At 40.0% G+C, this 22,606-nt stretch overlaps 1 protein-coding gene across 2 annotated transcripts in view; it reads right to left on the bottom strand.

Moving 5' to 3' along the window:
- POLR3B (RNA polymerase III subunit B) overlaps window positions 1-21,728 on the bottom strand; it is a 70,995-nt gene extending 49,267 nt beyond the window's left edge. For both annotated transcript variants that reach the window (XM_066319975.1, XM_066319976.1), the window contains exons 1-12: window positions 21,647-21,728; window positions 20,080-20,112; window positions 19,511-19,567; window positions 19,362-19,426; window positions 18,943-19,018; window positions 15,750-15,850; window positions 13,474-13,565; window positions 12,699-12,816; window positions 11,562-11,670; window positions 4,437-4,559; window positions 2,836-2,952; window positions 2,174-2,308 (exon numbers count right to left, since the gene is read on the bottom strand). In XM_066319975.1, the coding sequence (XP_066176072.1) occupies window positions 2,174-2,308; window positions 2,836-2,952; window positions 4,437-4,559; window positions 11,562-11,670; window positions 12,699-12,816; window positions 13,474-13,565; window positions 15,750-15,850; window positions 18,943-19,018; window positions 19,362-19,426; window positions 19,511-19,567; window positions 20,080-20,112; window positions 21,647-21,712 (1,092 nt within the window). In that variant the 5' untranslated portion in view covers window positions 21,713-21,728. The remainder of the gene's footprint in view (window positions 1-2,173; window positions 2,309-2,835; window positions 2,953-4,436; window positions 4,560-11,561; window positions 11,671-12,698; window positions 12,817-13,473; window positions 13,566-15,749; window positions 15,851-18,942; window positions 19,019-19,361; window positions 19,427-19,510; window positions 19,568-20,079; window positions 20,113-21,646) is intronic.
- Between the last annotated feature and the right edge of the window lie 878 nt (window positions 21,729-22,606).

Here is a 22,606-nt window from a genome sequence, read left to right as displayed (position 1 = left end):
CTAAAGCTAAAGCACATTTCGTACTCTCTTGTCCCATGGGGTGTGAAATTAGCAGCTATTGTTTTCACACATTTTTATAAACACAATGCCATTTATGTCTTTACACTGTTTAGACCGCTGTGTTTTTCTCCTCGCATGGGAATCTTTTTTTTTTTTTAATTTATTTATTCCGATTTTAAATCAACAGGATTTTTATTTTAGGAACATGCTGGAATTAAAAAAAAAAAAACAAACACAAACAACAAAAACAAAAAGCAAATAAACAAAAACAATGGCCATTTTATCCACACAAACTTTAGCTAAACACAAACATCTAGAAACTGGCAAAACTCTGCACTATTTAGTCTGCAATCCAACAAAATTAGTATCTCACCAAAAAACTGGCAGGGGGAAATTCAACCATTCAGCTTGAAACGAGCATTTAAAATATCACAAGAGAGAAAGAACCACAATTAATCAAGTGTTAAAACCCCTGTGCATAGCTATTCTTTATGTCGAGAAAATACCCACTGGCTTTATTGTGATGATCCTCTACATTTAAAACCTTTTCCCACAAAATTTTAAAACGACTTTGGTTGCTAATATCTGTGTGAGCAGAGGCCTTTTTCTTGCAGCTTGTAGAAAATTCTTTACCTGCTCTACTTTCTGCTTCTGGAAGTATTGGGAAAAAACCAAACTACTTCAATCCAGCTAAATAAGTACAATCTGATGACAAAGCAACAACTAATTTACTGATTACAATCACACTGAACTACAGCAACATAACAGCAGAAACCAAAGAAACCCATCACAGCTTAAAGTATTTATCCCATTAGAATGTTGTACTAATGTCCATTCACTACTCCTTACACTTCAGAAACATATTCTGCCTCAGCACCAGGGTCAAAATTTGATGAACAGTGAAGATACTAAACTGAAGAAAGAATTTTCTTATCCTAACAAGTTAAGAAGTTTTTTTTCATTGCATTTGTGCTTTGAATGTGTTCAAGGTGCCGCCTTAGTTTCTTCAGAAAACTAGGAAGGAAAGCATTTGTACTCTAGAATAATTGCACTGTGTGTGTATGTGTTCACATGTGTGCATAGAGGGCAGGGCAGGGTGGAAAGGAGACCATATGAGACAATATGCAAGTATGCATCTTAGAAAGTGTAATAAAATGAGAATGTCCACTGGATAGGAACAAAAAGGAACAAATATTGTTATGTGTGTGAAAACAGAAATCCCAATATAAATGCAGTGGGCAGCAGAGATGCAGTTTCTGCAATCCAGTGCATTTGGTGTACTGGTGTGAATCTCTGAAGCATGATCAGTAACCACAGGTGATACCAACTATTAAAACTCCAACTTACATTAGTACTGAGCACAGCAAAGTCCAATCTTAATATAAACTGCTTAACCAAATAAGCACACAGGGCAAGGAAAAATCCATGCCATATTAGCTAAGCAGTTCCTTCACCTGACAGGCAAATTCCTCCTTGCATTAGGAGAATGCAGTTTGGCCAACAGCTGTGAACTGTCACCCTCTCTGCAAAAGCATGGTGCCAGCCAGATACCTCAAACCATTCTCTCCTTTACAGCCCTTTGATACTGCTTCTGCCTCCAGTGCCAAAATTCTGCAAGCAGAGAACTCCACAAAATCCACTTTCACTAGCTGCTCAAGTTAACTTTGAACCATTTTGTTAATTGATGCTACTCGAGGCCAGAGAGGGAGCTGTCAACAAATGAGCAATCTTATGGGCACCAAATTACAGGAGGCTTGAGTGGCTGTTCTGTGAGCTGTTACACAAGATGGGCTCTCCACAATGGGACAGCCTGGACCTGACATGCAGGCACCTCCTTTGTCCCCATTTTCCCCTTCCCTAGCTGCTTAGAGGGGAACACTGGTGGATGGGTATTTCTGCTGCCTTTTCAACACTAACAGTGTTATGCCACAACTAGAACTGATGCTGCACTGCTCTGTCCTTTCATCTGGCATGAAGAGGCAATACAGAAGTGAGTATATAATGTATTAGTCTCAATCAGGGAAGCAGATCTATGAGTCAACACAGAAAAGCCAACAAAAATGAGAGGGGAAAACACTTCAGTTGAGAAGACAAGGATACTCCTTATTCTACATCTTTTAATAGGAGACAGTGATAAAACCCTGAAATACTTAGCTATGAAGTAAAAACTCACCTGTCCTGCCAACTCCAAACGTTTATTTCCATAATAGTCTCTGTCATCTACTTTATTTTCACCTTGAGCCAGAATTACTCTGCGTACCATCACTGCTGTGTATATGCACTTGGCACGAAAATTGAATTCCTTCACCTGTAAACAAAAAAAAAAAACAAACAGAAAAACCCTAAACAAAACAAAACCATACCAGTGTTTCAGGATCAGCTCCTTAGTTCTCATTCAGACAAATACATCCATTTAAATCGCTGGTAATCTGGGCCGACAGAGCTACAATTTATTTTCTTTAAAAATGCAAAAAATATACATTAGTTACTTTGAAACAAATAGCAAATGAAAGTAAATCAGAACAAACATTTGAAACAAATAGCAAATGAAAGTAAATCAGAATAAAGGTATAGGTCATGAATGAAAGTCCCGAATTAACACCTGATACTGCTTGGCTATGCAGAAAAAAGTGCACAGTTTGATTAATTCAATGCTACAGCATTGCACGAAGATTTCTTTTGACTCAATCCAAGTCTTCCCCTTTATTTTGAGGATGATTTACTCTATCTCAGCTACAAAGCCATCAAAGACATTTTTCCCTGCCAACAAAGCTTGCACCATAAATAACCATACAAGCTTACTCCTGTTCAAAAAACTCCCAGGATGTTACATACAAGGACATGGGTCAGAATGGTTGATGCCAGCAGCTCTCGGGCCTCTTCCATCTTTGTTTTCTTTGGGCCTCCCCACATCCTTTGCCTTCGTACTTTGTTTCCAATGTACTTCAACGCCTGTGAAAGGAGGAATTAACCTAAGTTAATATCAGAATTGTGACCTACACAAATATACACACACGTGGAGTTATGATGTGCGTGTTCCTCAACCAGTGCAATCTCACCAGCCATGGATGATACAAACACCAAAAAAACTGCAAAATAACAAAGATGTAAGTAATACTAAAAAAAAAAAGGGTTCCTGAAAATTGACTATGCATATGACATGTTTATCACAGGTTGGTAACATTTGGAATGGAAAGTGGTAAAAATTCATGATTACTATGATACTAAAAGAAAGAACATGGCAGATATAGAAAAAAAGATTCTATAAATTCAGAAGATATCTAGTTTATTTAATTAGACTTTTCACCTTCAGTTCTTTTGTGTACTTGCTATATTTCATTCAGATATTAAACTGTGAGGTGGCACTCACTGTTTAATATCCCCAAAAGCTACTGTGTGGCATCCACATCTGTCTCCTGGAGTGCCTTGCAGTGGAATCTTACTCTCCTACCAGTTGTCAATCAATCTGGAGAATTCCTAGTTAGATGAGTCAAGAAGCTACCCAAGTTCACACAGGAAGTTTCTGCCTGGAAATGAAGCCATGAAGCTATGTAAAAGAATCACCCTCACCACTAAATGACAGATTATCCTTTCCATCTGTTACCCTCTTCCACAAAGAGCTATCTCTCTATTAACTTCATTTGACATTTCTTGCACAGAATAACTCCTGTATTTCTGTTTTTCTAACTTCCTGGATATTTCACATTCCTCTGTGTTGCTCCAGCTCACCATCTTACTCATCTGACTCTGAATTAGAGCTCTCTAAGCTAACTGGAACCCTCAAAAGCCCCCAAAGATGAAAACCAGAAAGATGTTCACTTTAAAACACTAAACATCACACATGGAATGATTTGACAAAGTTTACAATGAAATAGCAGAAATAAGATCAATCTCCAAAAGCTTCTTCTAGTAGATTAATATTTTCTCCCAGCAAAATGGCTTCTATTCTGGCTAACTAAAAAAAAGTACATGAGCTAAGAGAATTTTGCTGAGTCTTTAGCAGGACAGAGTGTAGCTGCAACTGTAGGCTTCATACAGAAGACTAGAAGAGGAGAACATCTCATGATGAAATGATCATAGCCACATCAACAGGGTTTCTGCAAAATGGGGCATGCAATTCCTTTCTAAAAAAAGTCTTCAACACCCTAGTTTTATGGACATTGCTACTTGTTATATACAGGATTGTGCCATTAAAAGACAACCTTGTGTGTCTGAAAACAAAGCATTGCTTGACTTCGATTTTTTTCTTCTCCAGTTAGGTTATGAGAGCAAAGTCTCACTTTTGACAAGTCCTGACCCTTTAAAAAGCCTCAGCTAGAAATAAACCCCTAAAAGAAACTTTAAAACACAAAGTCTGTGTCCACTGCTGACACAGCAAAGTGGTCAATACCCACTGTCTTGATTTTTATGGTCTCTGGTCATGTGAAAAGACACACCTGCATCTGTGTAAAAATCTGAGCTTTTTGGCATTCTTCCAGGCTAGGAGCAAATGCAGCCATCACATGTTCCTCTGTGCCAATCATCTGTACTATCTCCTGGTCACTCTCAACACCCATGGCCTATGAAAAGAAGAAAAGACAGAAATAACACAGGCTTTATATTAACTCACTGACATTTGCTTATGCTAATTTGGTATTGTTTGTCTGCATTACTACTAAGCAAGAGCTAGTTCTTCTCTAAGAAACTGTGCCATCTGGCACTGGCAGCACATATTCCAGCTATGGAAGAACACTAAATGGAAATCTTGATAAGCAGCAGGAATACACACACTTTTTGGAGAGCTGTTGTGGGTTTTTTTTTTTTTTCTTTTCTTCACTGACAGGAGTTAAATTCTGTGGACTTTTTCTTAAGGAAAAAAAATACTGAGTAAAAACAAACCAAAGTGTTTAACAATGAAAACCAAGTCAGAATCTACAATAAAGGAAGGTGAAACTTCTTAAAGGAGTACTCACAGTCTCTTAGCACAAGCAGTTTTGCAAACTCCGTTGACTGTGATGCAGCTCATCGTATTTGAGAAATGTTTACAGTTTACCCCCTTTGCAGCTCTCTGCATTTAGAAGATGACTTCACTACACAATTCCACTTGAAAGACATTCTATTATTTCACTGATCCATGGACATCTTGTTAGACTTTATACTGCGGAAAAAGCTTAATAAACTAAGAAAGTGCTTAACAGGTTTAGAAAAATCTCTCTATCAGTAAGTGTTTCAAGGTGGCAGCCAGCAGTGAAGGCTTTTGTGGATTCCAGATGGTGCTAAAGCTCCCCCCCTTCACACATTTGCCTGGAGCTCTGCCATATCAAGAAATGGAATAATCTCACTAAACCTCTTCTGGCTGAGTTATAATATGTTTCTCAGAACTTGGTGAGGAAGTTACGTTTGCATTCACATTATTCTCCAAAGTGCCTGCCACAAAAACCATTGTAAATAATGGCCTATGTAGACTCTAGTATTCTGGTTCTCATTAAAAACTGGCAGTACCCCAAAAAGTCACATTTTCCTCAAAAATGCAGAAATACCTTCCCTTCTTATTGTCTTCATGGAGTGTCACTTTGCTTAACACCTAGCTAACGCCATTCCCTTGCAAAACTGTTGCTTTAATTGTGAAGTATTCAACTTCTTTTTTCTTTCTTTTTGAACAAAGAAGTGCTTGAAGTTCCTTTAAATTCTAACTCTGTCTTTTCACCTTGTGGTTTATTAGAAATTAAAAGGGCTGCAAAAGTATCACACACCCCTAACAGTGTGAGAGACTCTCCCCTTTTAATGCAAAGCCCAGATCACAATTCCACAAACTCAGACAGACTTGAGCACCAACTCAAGATACAGTTACTTCACCAGGTAAGAGTGTTTCATCATAGTTTGATCCCATTAAGCAGTCACCCCTCTGATCTCAAGGCTCTTTTCAGAATCAGAAGTTGGCCATGTGATATTATTGTGGTTGAGATCTCTGCTTTTCAAATATTATTACACTTCCTCACCCTTTTAAATAAGGTCACACAGTAGTTAAAAAACCACAGCAGAGAAGTTAACAAAATCCTTCCTGACCTGAGAGCCAGACTCACAAGGTAAGCCTACAAAAGCATGAAAGCTTCACAAAAGTAAGTTTCCATGTGTCTAAGATTTAATAGCTGACCAGCAAACTAGTTTAGGAAAAACTAGATTCATACAACTATTGCTTTTAGTCTAGAAGTTCTTAGAAGAACAAAATTTTTGTGCCATTCTAGGCACATATACCACAAATACATTTATCTAAAGCACATCAACTGCAAGCTGATATCACCCTATTTCTGTCCATCAGGCTAATGCTAGGATGGCAACCAAATCTTAAGTGTCATATAAAAAGTGGCGGGAAGAAGTCAATATGAATTTTTGTTATGTTTTTATCCATTAAAAACTGAAAGCCTTTAATTTACTATTATTTTAATAGTAAATTAAAGAGGGTTGCTGCCTTGATAAATGCTTTGATCAAAAGTTTACAGCAAAAGGATGATAGTAAGACAGATCTTTATGTCTACATAGATTTTCTAGCTGGAGTTTGTAGCAGCAAAATCACCTAAGAATTCTCAATTTCTGAGTGAGAAAGGCTAGGATCTGTCACCAAACAACATATTGTTGTTGTTAAATATGTACAAATTGAAGGAAATTAGTTTATGAGTAATGACTAAAACTCTGGCAAATGACTGAAAAAAATGTGCTAATATAACAGCCCAAAAGTAAACCTATTTATCTTCCTCTATATTCTCAACAATCCTCAGCAGAGTTGCATATACAAATCCACCTACACGCAACACTGAAAAGACAAGCAGCAGGCCCATACTGCTATCAGACAGATTTGTAATCTTAACACTTTGGTTTTCAGTAAATTTGGCCCTGATGTTACCCTTCCCAGAAAAACCAACCAACCAACTAAAAAACCAAACCAATACAAGAAAAGTACTCCTGAATTAGGCTGTAACATCATTAGGACAGTAAAAAAAAATATTCTTTGGTTGTTGCTTCTTTTACAGAAACACAAAGGACACACAATACAGGAATGGGCCCTATGCTTAAAACACCTGTGGTCCTAAGACAAAGCTGAGGGAAAGGGAATTAACATAAAAGCAAAGCAGTAGACAAGATGTCTTGTTTCTTTTTGATTGGAAGGCACTGTCACAAAGGGATAATTTTACACGGGAGGAGGGAAGGAGACATTGTAAAAGCATAATTTAACAGTGGCAGTGAAAGGATGAGGAAGGAGACAGTAGCAGGCTGCTGAAGACCCCAGTTGAAGGCTAGCAGTCAATGGACATAAAACAGACAAGGCAAAGCAAGCATTCAGAATATTCAGATCATCCTGAGCTCAAATGGGACAAAGTGGTCCAAGTGGGGTCAACCCTTCGCAGGACTGGGGAGCTTTCCCTGCCCAAATGTGTATGTGTCCATCTTTGTGTGTGCACACACACATATAGAGGAGAGCATGAGCCCAGCTCTTCCTCCCCCAACTCATGTCTTAATGATGATGTCTGGGCGTTTCCATGGCACTTCCCTAGAATGTAGTTCTGCAGTGCATCAGGCTAAATTACAGCACAGAGACAGGCAGATGACTGGATTAAAAAGATGTCAGGGAGGTTCAAGGTTGACATCACAGACAGAAATGGTCTGGAGCTTTCATAATTCAAAAGATACGAGCTATGAAACAACAGCCATGGGAACTCATAATCCTGCAGGTCCAGGCAGACCACCATCCAGCTGTTCCTCTAGAGCTGCACCTTAACAGCTCCAAGGCTAAAGCAGGTCTCTAAAATTGAAACTCAACTCGCTGTTCAAATCTTTTGCCGCAGGTCATAGAGTAGTTTCTTACAGCTACCACATAAACTAAAGATACTGCATCTAGGGATTCAGGTCATAAAATTCAACTTTTAAGTCCCTGTAGGTTACTTATAATCCTCTTCCTTCCCTAACCAGTTTTGATGCAGTATGCAACCTTCGTTTACTTCAGCTCCCAGGGCTCACTCAAACCTATCAAATCGAGATCACAAACTCAAAAGAAAAATAGCCCTTACCTTTGAGCAGCTCTAACACCTTGCAATGTGGGAAGCTTCCTGCAAAAGCAGCAGCACCATCTTAACTCTAACTCGGATGGTTTTCAGGAAAGGAACACCCTTACATACCACACAAATCTCCCATGCCTCTTCCAGTGCTCACTGCTACCTAAAACTGTCCAAGCCCCTCAGGTAAAGCATGTGTACCTCCTTAGCCTTACATATTCAAAAGAGCACTGTGCACAGGTCACACAGCCCTATGAGATGTGCACAACTGACACAGCTAAAACAAAGCACTCTTGCGGTTGCAAGGCAGCTCAAGACACCCTAAATACCCCTGTGGTTGTATGTGTATATGACCTAATGAATAAGTGTTATAAAGTAAGGAGGAAGCAAATTAGCTGTGTTTGTTTCCCATCACAAGGCAGTTAACACCCCTTTAAAAACTGCAACAAACACATCCTTTAGGGGCAAAATTGTCTGCTTTATGTCACTACCTCAAACAGTAAAGTTGCATTTCCATATATAGGGACTGCACAAATGCTTCTGTCACTCATAAAAAGAAAGGTCAGGGAAAACTGTTGAAGCTAGCAGAGTTACAAAGATATAACTCCCCCACATCTGAAGAGCAGATACCCCAGGTCTGCCCTAGAATTGTGCCAGGCACATGCCTTTTGTAGCCTATCAAATTTCAGTTAGTTGTGGTCAATGTGCTAAATTTCACGAAACCACAACTTACATGTGTTTAGCACAACTGGCTGTAAAATGTCTAAGCATCCGAAAGATCCCTACAGGTATGGATGGCAGAAAAAACCAGAGCAACAAGGTCATTCTGGCTTGCAGTTATGGAGGAGGATGAACTGAATGCAGATGCTTCTTTCAGGGTGACCCCACACAATCCAGTCCCTATCTGTCCCAGATCATGAGACCTTTAGATCAACTCTATTTCAACGGCTCCCCACAGCCCAGGTGCCTGAGCTTCATTCCTCACCAAAAACAAGGATGGAGAAAACTGTGTTCAGGTCTTCCTCTAGTATGCAACTCTGCCCATGACCTTACACTTGAAACACAAGGATGACCTTAGATTCTAGTCTAGGGAGCTCTAGGAATTTCAGTCCTCAGCTCCGTAAGTTGGTGGTGCTTGTAATGTTGTCTACTTTGCAATCCTTGCTTTTGACAAAGATGTCTAGAGGATATGTTAGTACACCTCCACCTTACAGATGCAGTAGCTTTAGATACACATTAGACTATAGATCTGCAATACTTGCTTTCTCTTCTATAATGCTACAATGATTTTCTGCACCTAATCTATATCTTAAGTCACATACAGAACGTCAGGTCAATTAAAGCTATTGGGATGAGAAAGACAATCCAAAATTGCTATCTGAGAGTCTGTCTCTCAGATAGTCCCTGACAAACTGCCCCCTCTAGCTGGCCAATGTACTGAATGGCATCCCTCTACCAGTTACTATTTGTTTTCTTAGACAAAACACAGAGGTCTGTGGAACTTGGTTGTAGCCTGTGTGCTGGTCTGGGAGGAAATGCAGAGCAACAGATTTTTGCCATTGCTTTCTCATTTTAGTTTTAATTAGAAATTATACAGTTGTTTCAGTACAAGTTAAGGATTCAAAGGTAGTCAAAACTTCAGACCCTAGATTGTCTATACAGCTTAATTTTGCCACTTGCAGATGCAGATCTCTACATCACAAGAAGCAAAACACCAGCTAGTAACAAGGAAGACACATGCTTCATGCCCAAGGGTGTTGGCAGAAAGGTATTATTCTCATTGCTTTTCCAACAAATCTCCTGTGTATAATACTGCCATGTAAGAGAGCTGAAGTAAGTTTGGGATTGCCCAGGCTGAGGGCTATTACGTTTGTAATCTTGCTCCTAGCAGTTAAATAGAACAAAGCAATAGCACATTACTATTAATAATTCTATTAATAATATTAATAGAATAATATCAATAATTCTAAATAATATTAATAATTCTAAAAAAAATTACTAATAGCACATTATGCAATGCCCAAGAAAGGAAAATTAGAGACTGGTGACTGCTTTAATTTCCAGCTGGAGACTCATCAGAAGCAGGCAGAAGATCCCTGAATTTCATGTCCTTAAAGGAAATGACCACTCATGAGAACCACTGGAATAGAACATTCGGAATAGTTAAAGTGGGTGTAGCTAATTTGTTACTGTATTAAATCAGTATCAATCATTGAAAAGCACTACAGCCAAGAGCTTCTAACAACTGCAATCCCTTATTCAATTAATAAATGAAAAATTAAAGAATATTATCTAAAATACAAAATATACTTATGAAGAGGGGAATAATTACAGCAAGCATTGTCAGAAGGTAACAAAATAGTCAGTACAATTTTGCTTAGAAAAACAAGTCAACAACCATCTCCTCCGACAACAACCCAGAGCAGTTACTCTACATGAGCAAGTATTTATCTGTACCAGCACCGGGTGACAAAATGTAATAAAAGTCTATAAGGTAAGGTGGAATCCAATAGTTTGACACTGGAGCAAACAGATTAAGAGCGACATTAACGCTTTCCTGCAACACAAGAGTTGTGAACTTAATTCTGGCACTTTTATGTGCATTTCTGTCCATAAATACCTTCTCAAACTCCTTTAACCCTGCTTACTAAAACCAGATAATCTCTGCTCTTATTTGAAGAGATTTGCTTAATCAGAGGTAACGGCCATTTACACATCAAGTGTAAACCCAATGCTTAAACTCTTTTCTAGCACCCCAAGCACTGTGATAATATGGACAAAGCCAAAAATAACGTCTGCGCGGCAGGCATGACCAGCTCGGATCCTGCGGCATCCTGCTGCCCTCTCCTGGCACATCATTCCGCGGGACCACCTCTCCTCTGGGCTGTAACCTGCTACAGAGAACACAAAAAGAGAGTTCTGCCTGGATCCATCTGGTTAGAGGCTTTTTTGTGCCTCCAAGGACGCAGCCCAATTTCCTCCTGCACATGCACGGTGCCAGGTTGTAAATCCACAGGCAGCAGCAAAGCATTACAGGACAGGGAAGAGCCCCCAGCTGTTGGCAGGACAGGTCCCAGCCTAAGGCCTGGCCATGCCTTGCCGTCTTCTCCAGCAGCTGGACAGAGCATGTCCACCCACCACCTTTCCTGGCTCTAGTCCATGCATACGATTCCACAGAGAGAAAACCAGAAACAGTGACCCTTAACACAACTTATCACTCACAACAAACCAAAATCCTTCTGACCTGCAGCAACAGAGACACCTCACAAGGCAGATTAAGGGGGTGGCAGGTATTTGTCCTGGCCCAGCAACGTCCTCCTTGCACAAAAATACAGCACTTATACTCCTTTTCGCTGTACAATAAAGATGACTTCCTGGGGGAAAAAAGCTTGCAGTTTCTGAGCCCTGCCAAGTCCTCCTGTACATATTAACTTAGACAGCTGCTGCCAGTCTGCATTCTTGAGCTACAGAACAGCAGTTTTCCCCTTTTCCCTTTTTTTTTTTTTTGTTTTCCCAAACAAACAGCTGTGTTACCTTAAATATGATAGCAATGGGAATATCTTCTGACAGAGTATTGTGCCTCAGGTAAAATCTTCCTTGTTTCACAACCATATTTGTTCTGCTCTTCTTCTCATGAGTGGAACTGAAGTTAAAATAAAAATAATACTATGTCCAACAGAGTGTTTGCACTGACTCCTAGAATCTTTGGTATAGAACATAGCAAGCTTGAAAAACCTTTCACTGCTGCATTAATCCCACTTTCCCCTCTTTTAAAAATCCCACTCAGGGATCAGCCTGTAACTTCAAGGTAATAGGGTATTATCACCTGTGCTGGGGACTATTTGCAATGTTTGACTTAAGCAAGTAGAAGTCGGTACTTTTAAAAATAATCTTGGCATGCTTTGATAGTCATTTTTGATGTAACCAGCAAGGTCAAACTGTGACCAAGCACTGCAGCAGCAGTGGTAACAACGTAACAGCACTTGGTGGTGCATTAACCTCTTCCAGACTTACTGGGAGACAGCAGAGTAGCTAGAAGAGAAGTGAGAGGCCTATGGAGAAGAAAAAACAGCCCTCACAACTGAACAGTGACAAGCACCATACAACAGACCAGAATGCAGCTTAACCAAGCAAAGCCTGAACAAAATAGAAACAAAACAGAAACAGAACTTGATCAAGGAGGAAAGGCCAAATTTAAACTACTTTGACATTTTCAGTAATTTGTGTTGTACAAAAATATTTGTTTCCCCCTCAGCTGCCTTCGCCTTTAGAAGTTTTTATGTCAGTTTTACATAGAGAGGCAGGCAAAAGGTTACATCCAATTTCCACTGCAGTTAATTCATGTTACTTGTTGCAAACTGAGACCAAACACCATCAATTAGGAAATGCACTTTGTGACATTAAAAATTAGAACTTGGTTTTCCTAACCTGGGATGAATCCTGAAACACATGATCAACTCTCACTGATTTTTGTGGGAACACTATACTATTTAGGGATTGGAGTTTTAGCATTTAAAATGACAGTAGCAAGACAGGAGCATTGAATGTCTACAGCTTTCTCTTATTAAGCTATAGTAGGAAGAAATCTCCACTAGTAGTGGAGTTATTTTAACTAGAGCAATGAAGTTCTGAAGCTTATCTCCTTTATGTAATGGTAGGAATTTACCATACCTGGTAACCGAAGCGCCAACTGTGCCTTTTCTATCAGCTTCAACAATGATTCTGTTTTTGGATAGCTGCTCTTGAATAAGAATGACTTTCTCTACACCTTTAACAATGAAATAGCCACCTAGTTAACAGAAAAAAAATATTTTGCATGTCAGTACCCTTGCACCTTACTTGCCTCCTCCAACATGCCTTTGAATATAAATGATTAGAAAGTAAACCATAAGTACACAATGGGAAAATAAATTCTCCCTTAAAAGAGTAAGGAACAAGCTTGACAGATAAAAACCAAAGAAGTTGCTTGTTATAACCCTCCAACTCCTCTCTACATATCAAATAAGACCATTTAATATGTAACACTTTATTCTTGCTTTACAAAAGACAATGCCAAATGAGAGCTCCCACTATGGAGGACATCATACTCCACTCTTTCCTAATTTGTTTAATTTTCATTGAATGAATTCCATCTTTTTTCTCATATAACACATCACTATAAAACACTATATACAGAATTCAAAATAAAATATTCAAAATAAAATATTCAAAAATTTGGTTGTTTTTTTTTTTTTTGTAGTTAAAAACTTTGTCTGCAAATACCAAACTATTCATGTTCTCAACCAGAAGTTTGACAATTCCTTTCATTTGCAAGCACACACTTGAGAAGTTTCCACAAAGATTTAATGGTGGCAGGAAACATACCAAAGGGGTATTCTTTGCCTAAAAAGATTTAAAACTCAAAGCACAGATGGAAAAAAAAAAAAGAACACGAGTGAAAATGTACCTGGATCTAAGGGACACTCATTTAGTTTGGCAAATTCTGCTGGAGTTTTCCCAGTAAGCACACAATTGGAGCTACGCAGCATTATAGGCATTCTGCAAGAAAACCAGTTACAATTTTACTTCAGACTCAGACAGAAAAATTTGAACAGCCAAATTCAGAGCAAAAACCATGACGAACAAACTGCAGATACACACTTGAGATAATCAGCATTCATGCATTCAACCAACAGGTTTTCATTTAAGCCCACCTTATTTCTCTGAACATGTAATTGAAAAGAGACCTGAAACTGGACAACTGCAGACTAAGTAGAAACCACAGACTTCCTGTTTAATTGTAATGCAGCTACTTGGGCATTGTGACAAGCAGGGTCACCAAGGCCAATGACAATTAGTGCAAAGACTCCTGGTCCCCAGAACAGTCTGCAGGAGGGAAGAACATGCCACTACAGATCCACTGTTACCAGCTTTTATTAGATAAAGTTAGTTCATATCTCATTTCCCACACAGGATGACACCTTCTGGCTGCAGAGAGACAGTGCCTCTAATTTATAACCTAAGCATGAAGTTTCCCCAGTAGTAGCTCTGATTCTGTGAAGCAACATGTGGTGGAAAGATATTCCAAGAAATTAAAAACCAATTCAATGCTTAGGGAAGCAAATAAAAGAGAAACTAAAGATTCACAGACTGCATAGAGGGCAAAACCTCTTCATCATGAGGACAGTCAAACAGTGGAAAAGCTGCACAGGGAAGCTGGGCATGGAGGTCTTCAAGACCTGACAGGACAAAGCACTGAGCAACCTGGTTTGATCACAGAGCTGACTTATTTAGAGCAAGAGGCTGTACTAGAGGCTGAGCAGGAGATCATACTCTGTCAACCTGAATTATTCTATCATCCCATGATAAATCATGGAATGCTCACTTTCAATTTGGCTTATTCAACAACTAGCCAGCAATAATTTTGCAGTTATTATTGAAAAGTGTACTTTTACAGTCAGCTTCATAATGTACCTTCTCATTCTCAGATTTTTCATTAAAACTTGGGAAAAAAACCTCACAGTTTACTTCCAAAGAGAAAGCTGTATTTTGCAAAAGATAAACAGTTTACCACTACATCTACCAAGAGTCCTCCATGTCCTTCAGCCTCTTCTACAAAAAAGCTGACTTTTGATCCAGCTTACAGAATTTCACTCCTTGGTGGACAGCCTTTGTAAGAACTGTGTTCCAAATGTTTTCTAAAACACACGTTGACAAAAATTACTCATGAGTTCTACTACACAAATATTTTCAGCCTCTGAGATTTTTCATTCAAGATTGCTTCAGTAAAAAAAACAAGATTATATTTCTTGTATTCAAATCTTATAAATTATTCCAATTTCTTTGCTGTTTTCATATTCTTGTATCTTAAAAGAAAAGTAATTAACTCAAATTCTGTATTTCTGCAGAGTAAAAAACGCTATCTTGTCACTATATTTCACTGAGGAAGTGCTTCCTAGAAATAAGAAGCTTCATATGACAAGCAAAATCTTCTACCACACACAATATAAGCTTAATGCTCTGGCTGTTTATATCAGAAACAGGAAGCACTTGGCATAAGGTAAAGTGGAATGCTCACATGCCATTACTGAAAACTCCAGTGAAACATCTGTCCCAGCCCAAACTGCATGTCAAAAAAGAGCACTAGCCAAAGGAAACAATAATACTAAGGACAATGGAGAAAAATTATTTCCCACGGAAATAACTGGATATCAACAGTTTTTAACAGCAAAACTACTTTATGCATCTACGTCCTTAAAGCCAGTCTAATAATGTAACTTAAGCAATTTTAAATGAAAGCTTAACTTGTGCAGCAAAACCAATGCTTGCTTTACTGGTTTTACCATCCACCTTCCACAGGTGCTACTCTACATACCGTGAGTGAGAAAAGACTGAGTAATTTGGCTGCAAAGCAAATGTGCTGATTTCATTTTACAATAAGGCAACTTGCAGCTCCAAGCATGCATTTTCCTCTGCATTTCTTCTGTTGATATCTATTATATCAACAGAATCAGAGACAACATTCCTCCTTATTATCCACCCTTCTCTGGAAGGAGACACTGTCAGAAGCTTTTGCAAAACAAGACCTTAGACCCTCAAAATCCTGTTTATGAAGATTTGCCTGCTCACTGTTTCTTTTAACAAGGAAGCAAGATGGGCCTGTATCTGCTTTAGAGTAAAAACCCTTCCCAACGTGGCAGCAGATGAAAAGGGACAGCAGAAGCTCAGCAGGTGGTGTCTCACCTGCCGATGGGTAAGGCGTTGCGGATGATCCTCTGGCTGCCGCGGGTGTACTCGATATCCACAGTGATGGGTGCAGAATAGGTCATGTCCCTCAGGCGGCACTGAAAGGACACAGGTACAAGGTCAGCTCTTCACTTCCAGCTGAAAAACCTCTCTCAGAACAGCCTGTGTATTTCCCTGGTCCTGTAAATCCTTGCCAAGAAGTCAAGCAAAGCTTCCACGAGGTCTTCGTGATACTTGAAGAATATTTGATGGACTCTTCTGTTTAAAATAAAACCTAAGAAAATCCAAATACAATTGCTCTGATTTTCAAAAGCAGCCAGCAGATCTGTGCCTCCAGAAGACAGCACTGCAGAGCTTAACTTCTAAACTCTCCAATTAAACAAACAGCTCTAATCAGCAGAGCAGGCACAAAGACCACAGTGTGTCTGAGCAGTGCTCAGCTCAGGGACACATTTCTTCATGCAGACTCTCAACAGCTGAAGACTTGTGCTGCCACATGAAGCCTGACAGACTGGAAAGGCACAAGATTGACAGAGACACCATGCTACCTTATTAGCAGAACCAGCAAATCTCACTGTATGGTACCAATTCTAAAGATGACTGACAGAAGGCTCACTACAGAATCATTTCCTGCAAAGATTCCCAGCTTCTTCCTTCCTGCAAATTCCTTGGAGACCAAGAGAGCAGAATAAACATATCTAGGGCATTAGATACCTCAAGGCTCAATCATTTCTAATCCAATCTTTCTGGTCTGCTGTCCCCAGCCTCACTCTAAGATATTGCCAGCTCTTAAGGTATTGTCCCTTCATGCAAGACAGGCATTACTGCATCTGCTGAACATAACAGAGCAACTCACAGCAAGTCATTCGTGACCTCACTGAGCAGGCTTTACCTTTCAGCTCCAAGATTACAGGTTTAACAGTTGTCATACTTGCACATTTATGATTATGCAGTCTTTCATTGTATTGATTATGTACTAATAAAAGGCAATGAAGATTGTGCTGTGTGTTGAAGATGCAGCTCTATGGAAAAATATGCCTCAAGGTTCATCACAAACTGGATGCTTCCCCTCTCCACACTACAAAGTGAACCTCTTCTCCAGTAATAAAATACTGGTAACACACCAGTGACTTTCAAGCCATGCCTTGCAAGAAACCAAGTGCCATTCTGCTCCCAGCAACTACATCCAACTTAAAAGTAACTGAGAATATTTCCATATTCTAATTACTTTAAATTCATCTGTATGAATAGCTCATGAAACTCCCATAAGGACTAGAGGAAAAAGAGAGTTAGACAGCCTCTTTAGTACTGCTTGGGGGAAAAAATGCCTTGGGATCCTCTGTGTGTGCTTTTTTAACACAAGACACAGATATAAAACACAAATTACAGTGTAATATTCCAGTATGTGTGTTTTTGTATCACCTCCCTTGAGGTAACTTCTTACTATAGACACCTGAAACTAAAAGATAGGTATGACTTGATATACATTCAGACCCTTATAAAAATCTAATGATTTTAGTGATTTTGGGAAGGAATTTTATAAGCCTTCAACAGAGAAAGCTAACAGCAGACTCCTAACTATCCATTCTTTTATTTTTTTTCAAGGCACTCAGGCTTGACCTGAGCAGCCTCCTATTTAAGAAAACAACTGTGGCCCCCATGTGTGTACAGCACACTGAAAATAAAGAGAAATTATGCACTAGTGTTAAGCATCAACGAGAATATACTTGAGACAGAAGAGTATCTTATTCTAAACTAAAGGTCAATATGCTCTACAAGCATTTATTTTGCCTTCTTCTGCATGTACAGTCACTTTAGTTATACAGTAAGCAAGTATATTAATACCTGAATTCTTGAATACAAGTTGTTGGTCACGAACAATTTTTTTGTATGCAATTTCATTCGTATGAAAGAAATGTTTCCTGGTGCGTTTCGTGCATGTTCACATCTACTGACTGACTGCTAGCTACACATTTGTGAAATGCAGCAACTATCATGTATTACACCTGGCTGAGTTAGTGGCTTTATTTCCAGGCTTTCCATCAAACCAAATGAGATTGGAGTCAGGTCACTGGAGACAGAAAGTGGCTACACCCAAGTGGCAGCCACTGGGCAGCTGATTCTTACAGAATTTCTCCAAAGCACAGAATGCACCTCATTATAGTCCAGATTAGATGACAAAAAAGACATTTCAAGTATCAAGTGGTTACAGCAAGGAAAAGAGCATTTGATACATGAACAGAGTAATGAGGTTGACAACAGGCTGCATGCAGGTGAATGAGTGCAAGTTCCAAGCTCAGTTTCCCCTTCAGAGGCCAAAAAGAAGTGGTCACTACCTCAGCTGCCATGGTATAAATCTGAAAGCACAGTAGCAGGAGATAAATACTGTGTTACTGAGCACTTTGAAGAGAACTGAATGGCTCTAGATACATGAAAGCAATCCTAAGAAGTTCAAAGCTTATCTTAGCTCATGGCTTTCTCATACATACAGAAGCTACCTTAGATCCTGCTGATCAGAAACAAGAGACTTTCTGATTTCAGTCACAGCAGCATGTCCTCCAACATGCATCTTTATCCCAGAAGTACACAATCCATCTGTTAACCTACATGCCTACAGTACTACAATGAAATTAAATATACTCCTCAGAAGGCTGATGTTCTTCTGCAGCTTCTTGTAATTCTAGCAATTTCCATCCGTTTCTGCTCAAAGTTTCCATGTTTGCTTTCTGAATCAGGCTTTAAAAACATGAGAAAAAAATCAGATACAAGTTCCCAAAGACTGGAAGGGAAACAGAAACCGAAGTGATCTATGGTGCAGACAGTAGCAAGGTTAATATCAAAAAGAAGTTAATAAAAATATCAAAGAACTCTACATTATGGCATGAGGACTTCAGCATTGTCATAAGGAGAGCCACAAGATTAAGCAAGAGAAGTACTTTCACTACTTTCATGGAAACCCACTCAAATTCAGCTAACACAAAACACTGAATACAGAAAAAAAATAAATAAAAAAATAAATTAAAAAGCTTTATTCCACGATGTTTAAATCTCTGAGGATTCTTTTTACAGAAATGGTGGAATGCATTGCACTGCCTAATGTAACATGTAAGTATTCAAAATTACATGCAGCTATTATTCAAGACGTTCCCAAGATATAAAAACCCAACAAGACAGATGCAAACATTAATACCTCATGAGGTGATACAGGTCGTGTCACATTGAAGCTTTCTTCCACATCTGGAGTACCCACATAGATATTGAGGTACCTGTAATACAGTTTCAAAATAAGTCATGGGGCAAATATTTTTCAGGCAACCTGAAGGAAGCAAAATTTTACATGCACTGAGAAATGAAACTACTTTGATGAACAGAAGTTGATTAATAGTGATGAGCAATGATTCTTCCCGAAGTAACTTGTTGTATTTGAGTTGAGATCAAATTAGTTAAAATTTAGCCTGCATGTGCAGTAAACCTTTAAATCTTCCCACCTTTCATTGCAAAAAAGTAAGACTTAAGTGATGGAAAACACCCTCTTGATTTATACCTACACAAGTGCTTATAAACACTTTAGAGCTGACAACAAACCCATGGAAACCATCTCATGCTTACTTCAGGTACCACATTGGGTCGGCATCACTAGTCACTTTTTCATTGGCCTTCATGATTTTCTTTATCTGGAGGAGAAAAAGGACAAAAATGGAACCATGTGGCCTTTTCTGAGCACCAGGAGCCACTCCCCACCGCCCAGCAAAGCCTACCTCGACATTGATAAAATAGTTGAATGAGTCTATGTGCTGCTTCACCAGTCCCTTCACCTGAAAAATACATGCATGCAGCAAATAAAATCAGTTTCAATAATGTTAAGCACATGAGGCAGGAATTAATATATATGCATTTCTAACTGGTTTTGGATAACTGTGCTAAATTCTTTCAGCTGACAAACTCCTGGGAAGCGGCTGGATGATCACTCTGGTTCTACACTACATTTCCACATTTACGCTGGAGCTGTCATATAAAGAGCATGGATAGGGTCTCTGAGAGGCAGTAAAACAGGAAAATAATCTGGAAGTATTACATATATACAGTATGGACTGAGAATAACAAAATAACAAAACCTCTAGGAGGATGTCTCCACAAAATAATCTGTAAATTAATCAAGAAAACAAGTGTATTGATAACTGCAAGGAACCAAAAAAACCAAAAAAGGCAAAATCCACAGGAAAGCAAGGACAGGTATTCTGGGAAACGGTAAAAGCTAAGAGAAGGGAATGTAAAGTTAGAAAAGTGATAAAGTATTCACATCATGAAATGAGTGTGTATCACTAACCTTTAGAAATGCTGGAAGAAGTCTCCATTTTTCCTGAAAACAAGAAACAGTTTGAAACATCTTTCCAAGGAGTAGCCAAATATCTAAGATGCCCAAGCCTTTCTGTCTGCATATTTTATTGCTATTGTTTATTGAACATTATGTACATTATTTAAAATCAGATCCATTTAGGGAAGAAAAAAAAAGAAGAAGAAGAAGAAGAAGACTGTCTACAGCCAACAGAGATGGATAAAAATGACCTGGATTATCTTAGTAAACCATATGTGCAGTATTTACTCAGGATGCAATGGCACACTGTTCCTAAGAGCAACTTATGTGAAAATATATTTTCCTTAGAAAATTCCTTAACAGCATGTCCTCATTTAAGATAAACTAACTTTTTTGTTTTGTTCTGTTAACACTCTAAATTATATTCCTAGGAAGGGAAAACTTCCTACAACTTTTACTTCACAAAATACATGCCAGAAGCTCAGTCCTGGGAGCAGCACTCGTGGACACAAGTCCCTGTAACACTTATCAGGACCCTAAATCCCACAAAGATTTAGCAAAAGTACTGACAAGTGCCAAGTATATCAAGGTTCCTACAAAATTTCCCCAATTTCTGATCTTTGATGGCCACAAGGAGCATCTCTTTACTTTCTCCCACCATGGCAATGCAAAAGCTTGCATCTTTGGCTGAAGACAAAACCCTATTATTTTATGAGGAGTGTTCCCAGCCCTCATATGCTTCTCCATTAACTACCATTTAAAAATCCTACAAAACGAATAACCAAAAAAACCTGTAGAGAGTTGTTAGCTTTCTTATATCCATAGAAATGCTGACAGTGCTCCTATTTTCAGCCTGCATTGCTGTTGTTTGTTAATCTACTAATCCTGCTTGTGATTCCAACTGAACATCTAATAATGGCATAACTAATGCAGTAAAAAGAGACACATGCAGTATGGTGTGACTTTTCCTACCGGTCCCTTGTGGGTTTTATGCACTAATATTTACAGTCTGGAAAGCTGAAGAGCAGTTGATTTCAGGCTTTTACCATTTAAATGTTATGGAAAAAAAAAAAAAAAAAAAAAAAAAAAAAAAAAAAAAAAAGGGGGTGGGGGTTAATCTGTTAAACAGTAATGCAATTAAACTGATGACCTGGGGATGAGACTAATGTGAAGTAAATATTTCAAGGCCAGGCTGGTCTGGCGGAGGTTCCCTTCCAGCCCAGACCGCTCCGTGACTCTGCGTGCGGGACACGGGACACGGGACACGGGACACGGGACACGGGACACGGGACACGGGACACGGGACACGGGACACGGGACACGGGACACGGGACACGGGCCCAGGCCGAGGACGGGAGCGCACCTCAGGAGGCCGAGCCCCGGTTCCTGAGGGGCGGCCCAGGGGCAGCTCGGCCGGACCGCCGCCTCCTCCCCACACACCGAGCACGGGCACGGCGGACCGCCTCCACGTGTGCGCCGGCAAGCGACTCCTTTCCACCCCAGCCCAGCCCATCTCAGCGCGGCCTCGCTCCGCGAGAGCCCGAGACACGCCCGGCCGCTCGTCCCTTGCCCCGCTGACCTCCACCGTGTTGACGGGCGCCGCCGCCTGCTCCGGGCTGAGCGCGCCCAGCCCCAGCGCCTCCATGGCGGCCCTCGCCCCGCGGCGCTGCAGCACAGCGCGTCCCCCCGCGCCCCGCAGCGGCGCACCAAGGTTCCGGCCGCCGCCAGGGCCCGGCCTCCCGCCCTCACCGCGCCCGGCCCCTCACGGGCCGCCGCCGACCTGGCAGCGCTCGGGGCTCCTCAGTGGATCAGTGGAATTCCTCAATGGAGAAGTGGAAATGAAGGAGCCACAATTCCTCCCTGAATCCCCCAGCTGGTCGCCGCCCCCGCCAGCGCAGCCCGGGAGGCGGCAGGGATGTGGAGCAGTTTGGGCTTTGAACAGCTTTCCTGCAGCTTTTAGCATGTAAAGCAACGCGCGGCATCAGCTTTTAGCGTTGTTATTATTTTGATTTGTTAAAAAAATATGGATATTGATTTAATACCAATATCCAACTATGACGGACAAAGACTCTCTAACAGGTTGAAGTTAGAAAGTGTGTGTTTATTACGCCGGGCAGCGTGCGGGATAGCTCCCAAATACACACCACAATTTACAGATGATCACAGGGTCTTTTTATGTACAAAAGTGTTGAACAACCAAAACACAAATGCATATTCATAACTCTGGTCCATCCTATTCCCTGCTTCGTATGGTAATTAGCCAAAAAGCAATTAAGCATGCGTAGTTTGTTCTTTGAAATGGGTCGGTGGTCCTTCTTATGGAGCGGGGTCTCAAAATGATGAAGTAAGATGGGTCTTCCTCGCTTTGACTTTTTAACCTTTTAGTGTTGGTGACACCTGGATCCTGTTTTCTCAAGACTATCTGATTTATGATCACATTGTGTTCTTGGAGTCTATTGATTAAGTTGACAGGTCTCCTGATTTATCGGTTCCTTAAATCCGGCTTATGTTAAAAAAAGGGACGTTTACCTCAACAATG

This window comes from Sylvia atricapilla, chromosome 5, assembly GCF_009819655.1.
Source record: "Sylvia atricapilla isolate bSylAtr1 chromosome 5, bSylAtr1.pri, whole genome shotgun sequence".
NCBI classification, from domain to species: Eukaryota; Metazoa; Chordata; class Aves; order Passeriformes; family Sylviidae; genus Sylvia; species Sylvia atricapilla.
The sequence above is the reverse complement of the archived record's forward strand: the minus strand, read 5'-3'. Positions and strand labels throughout refer to the sequence as shown.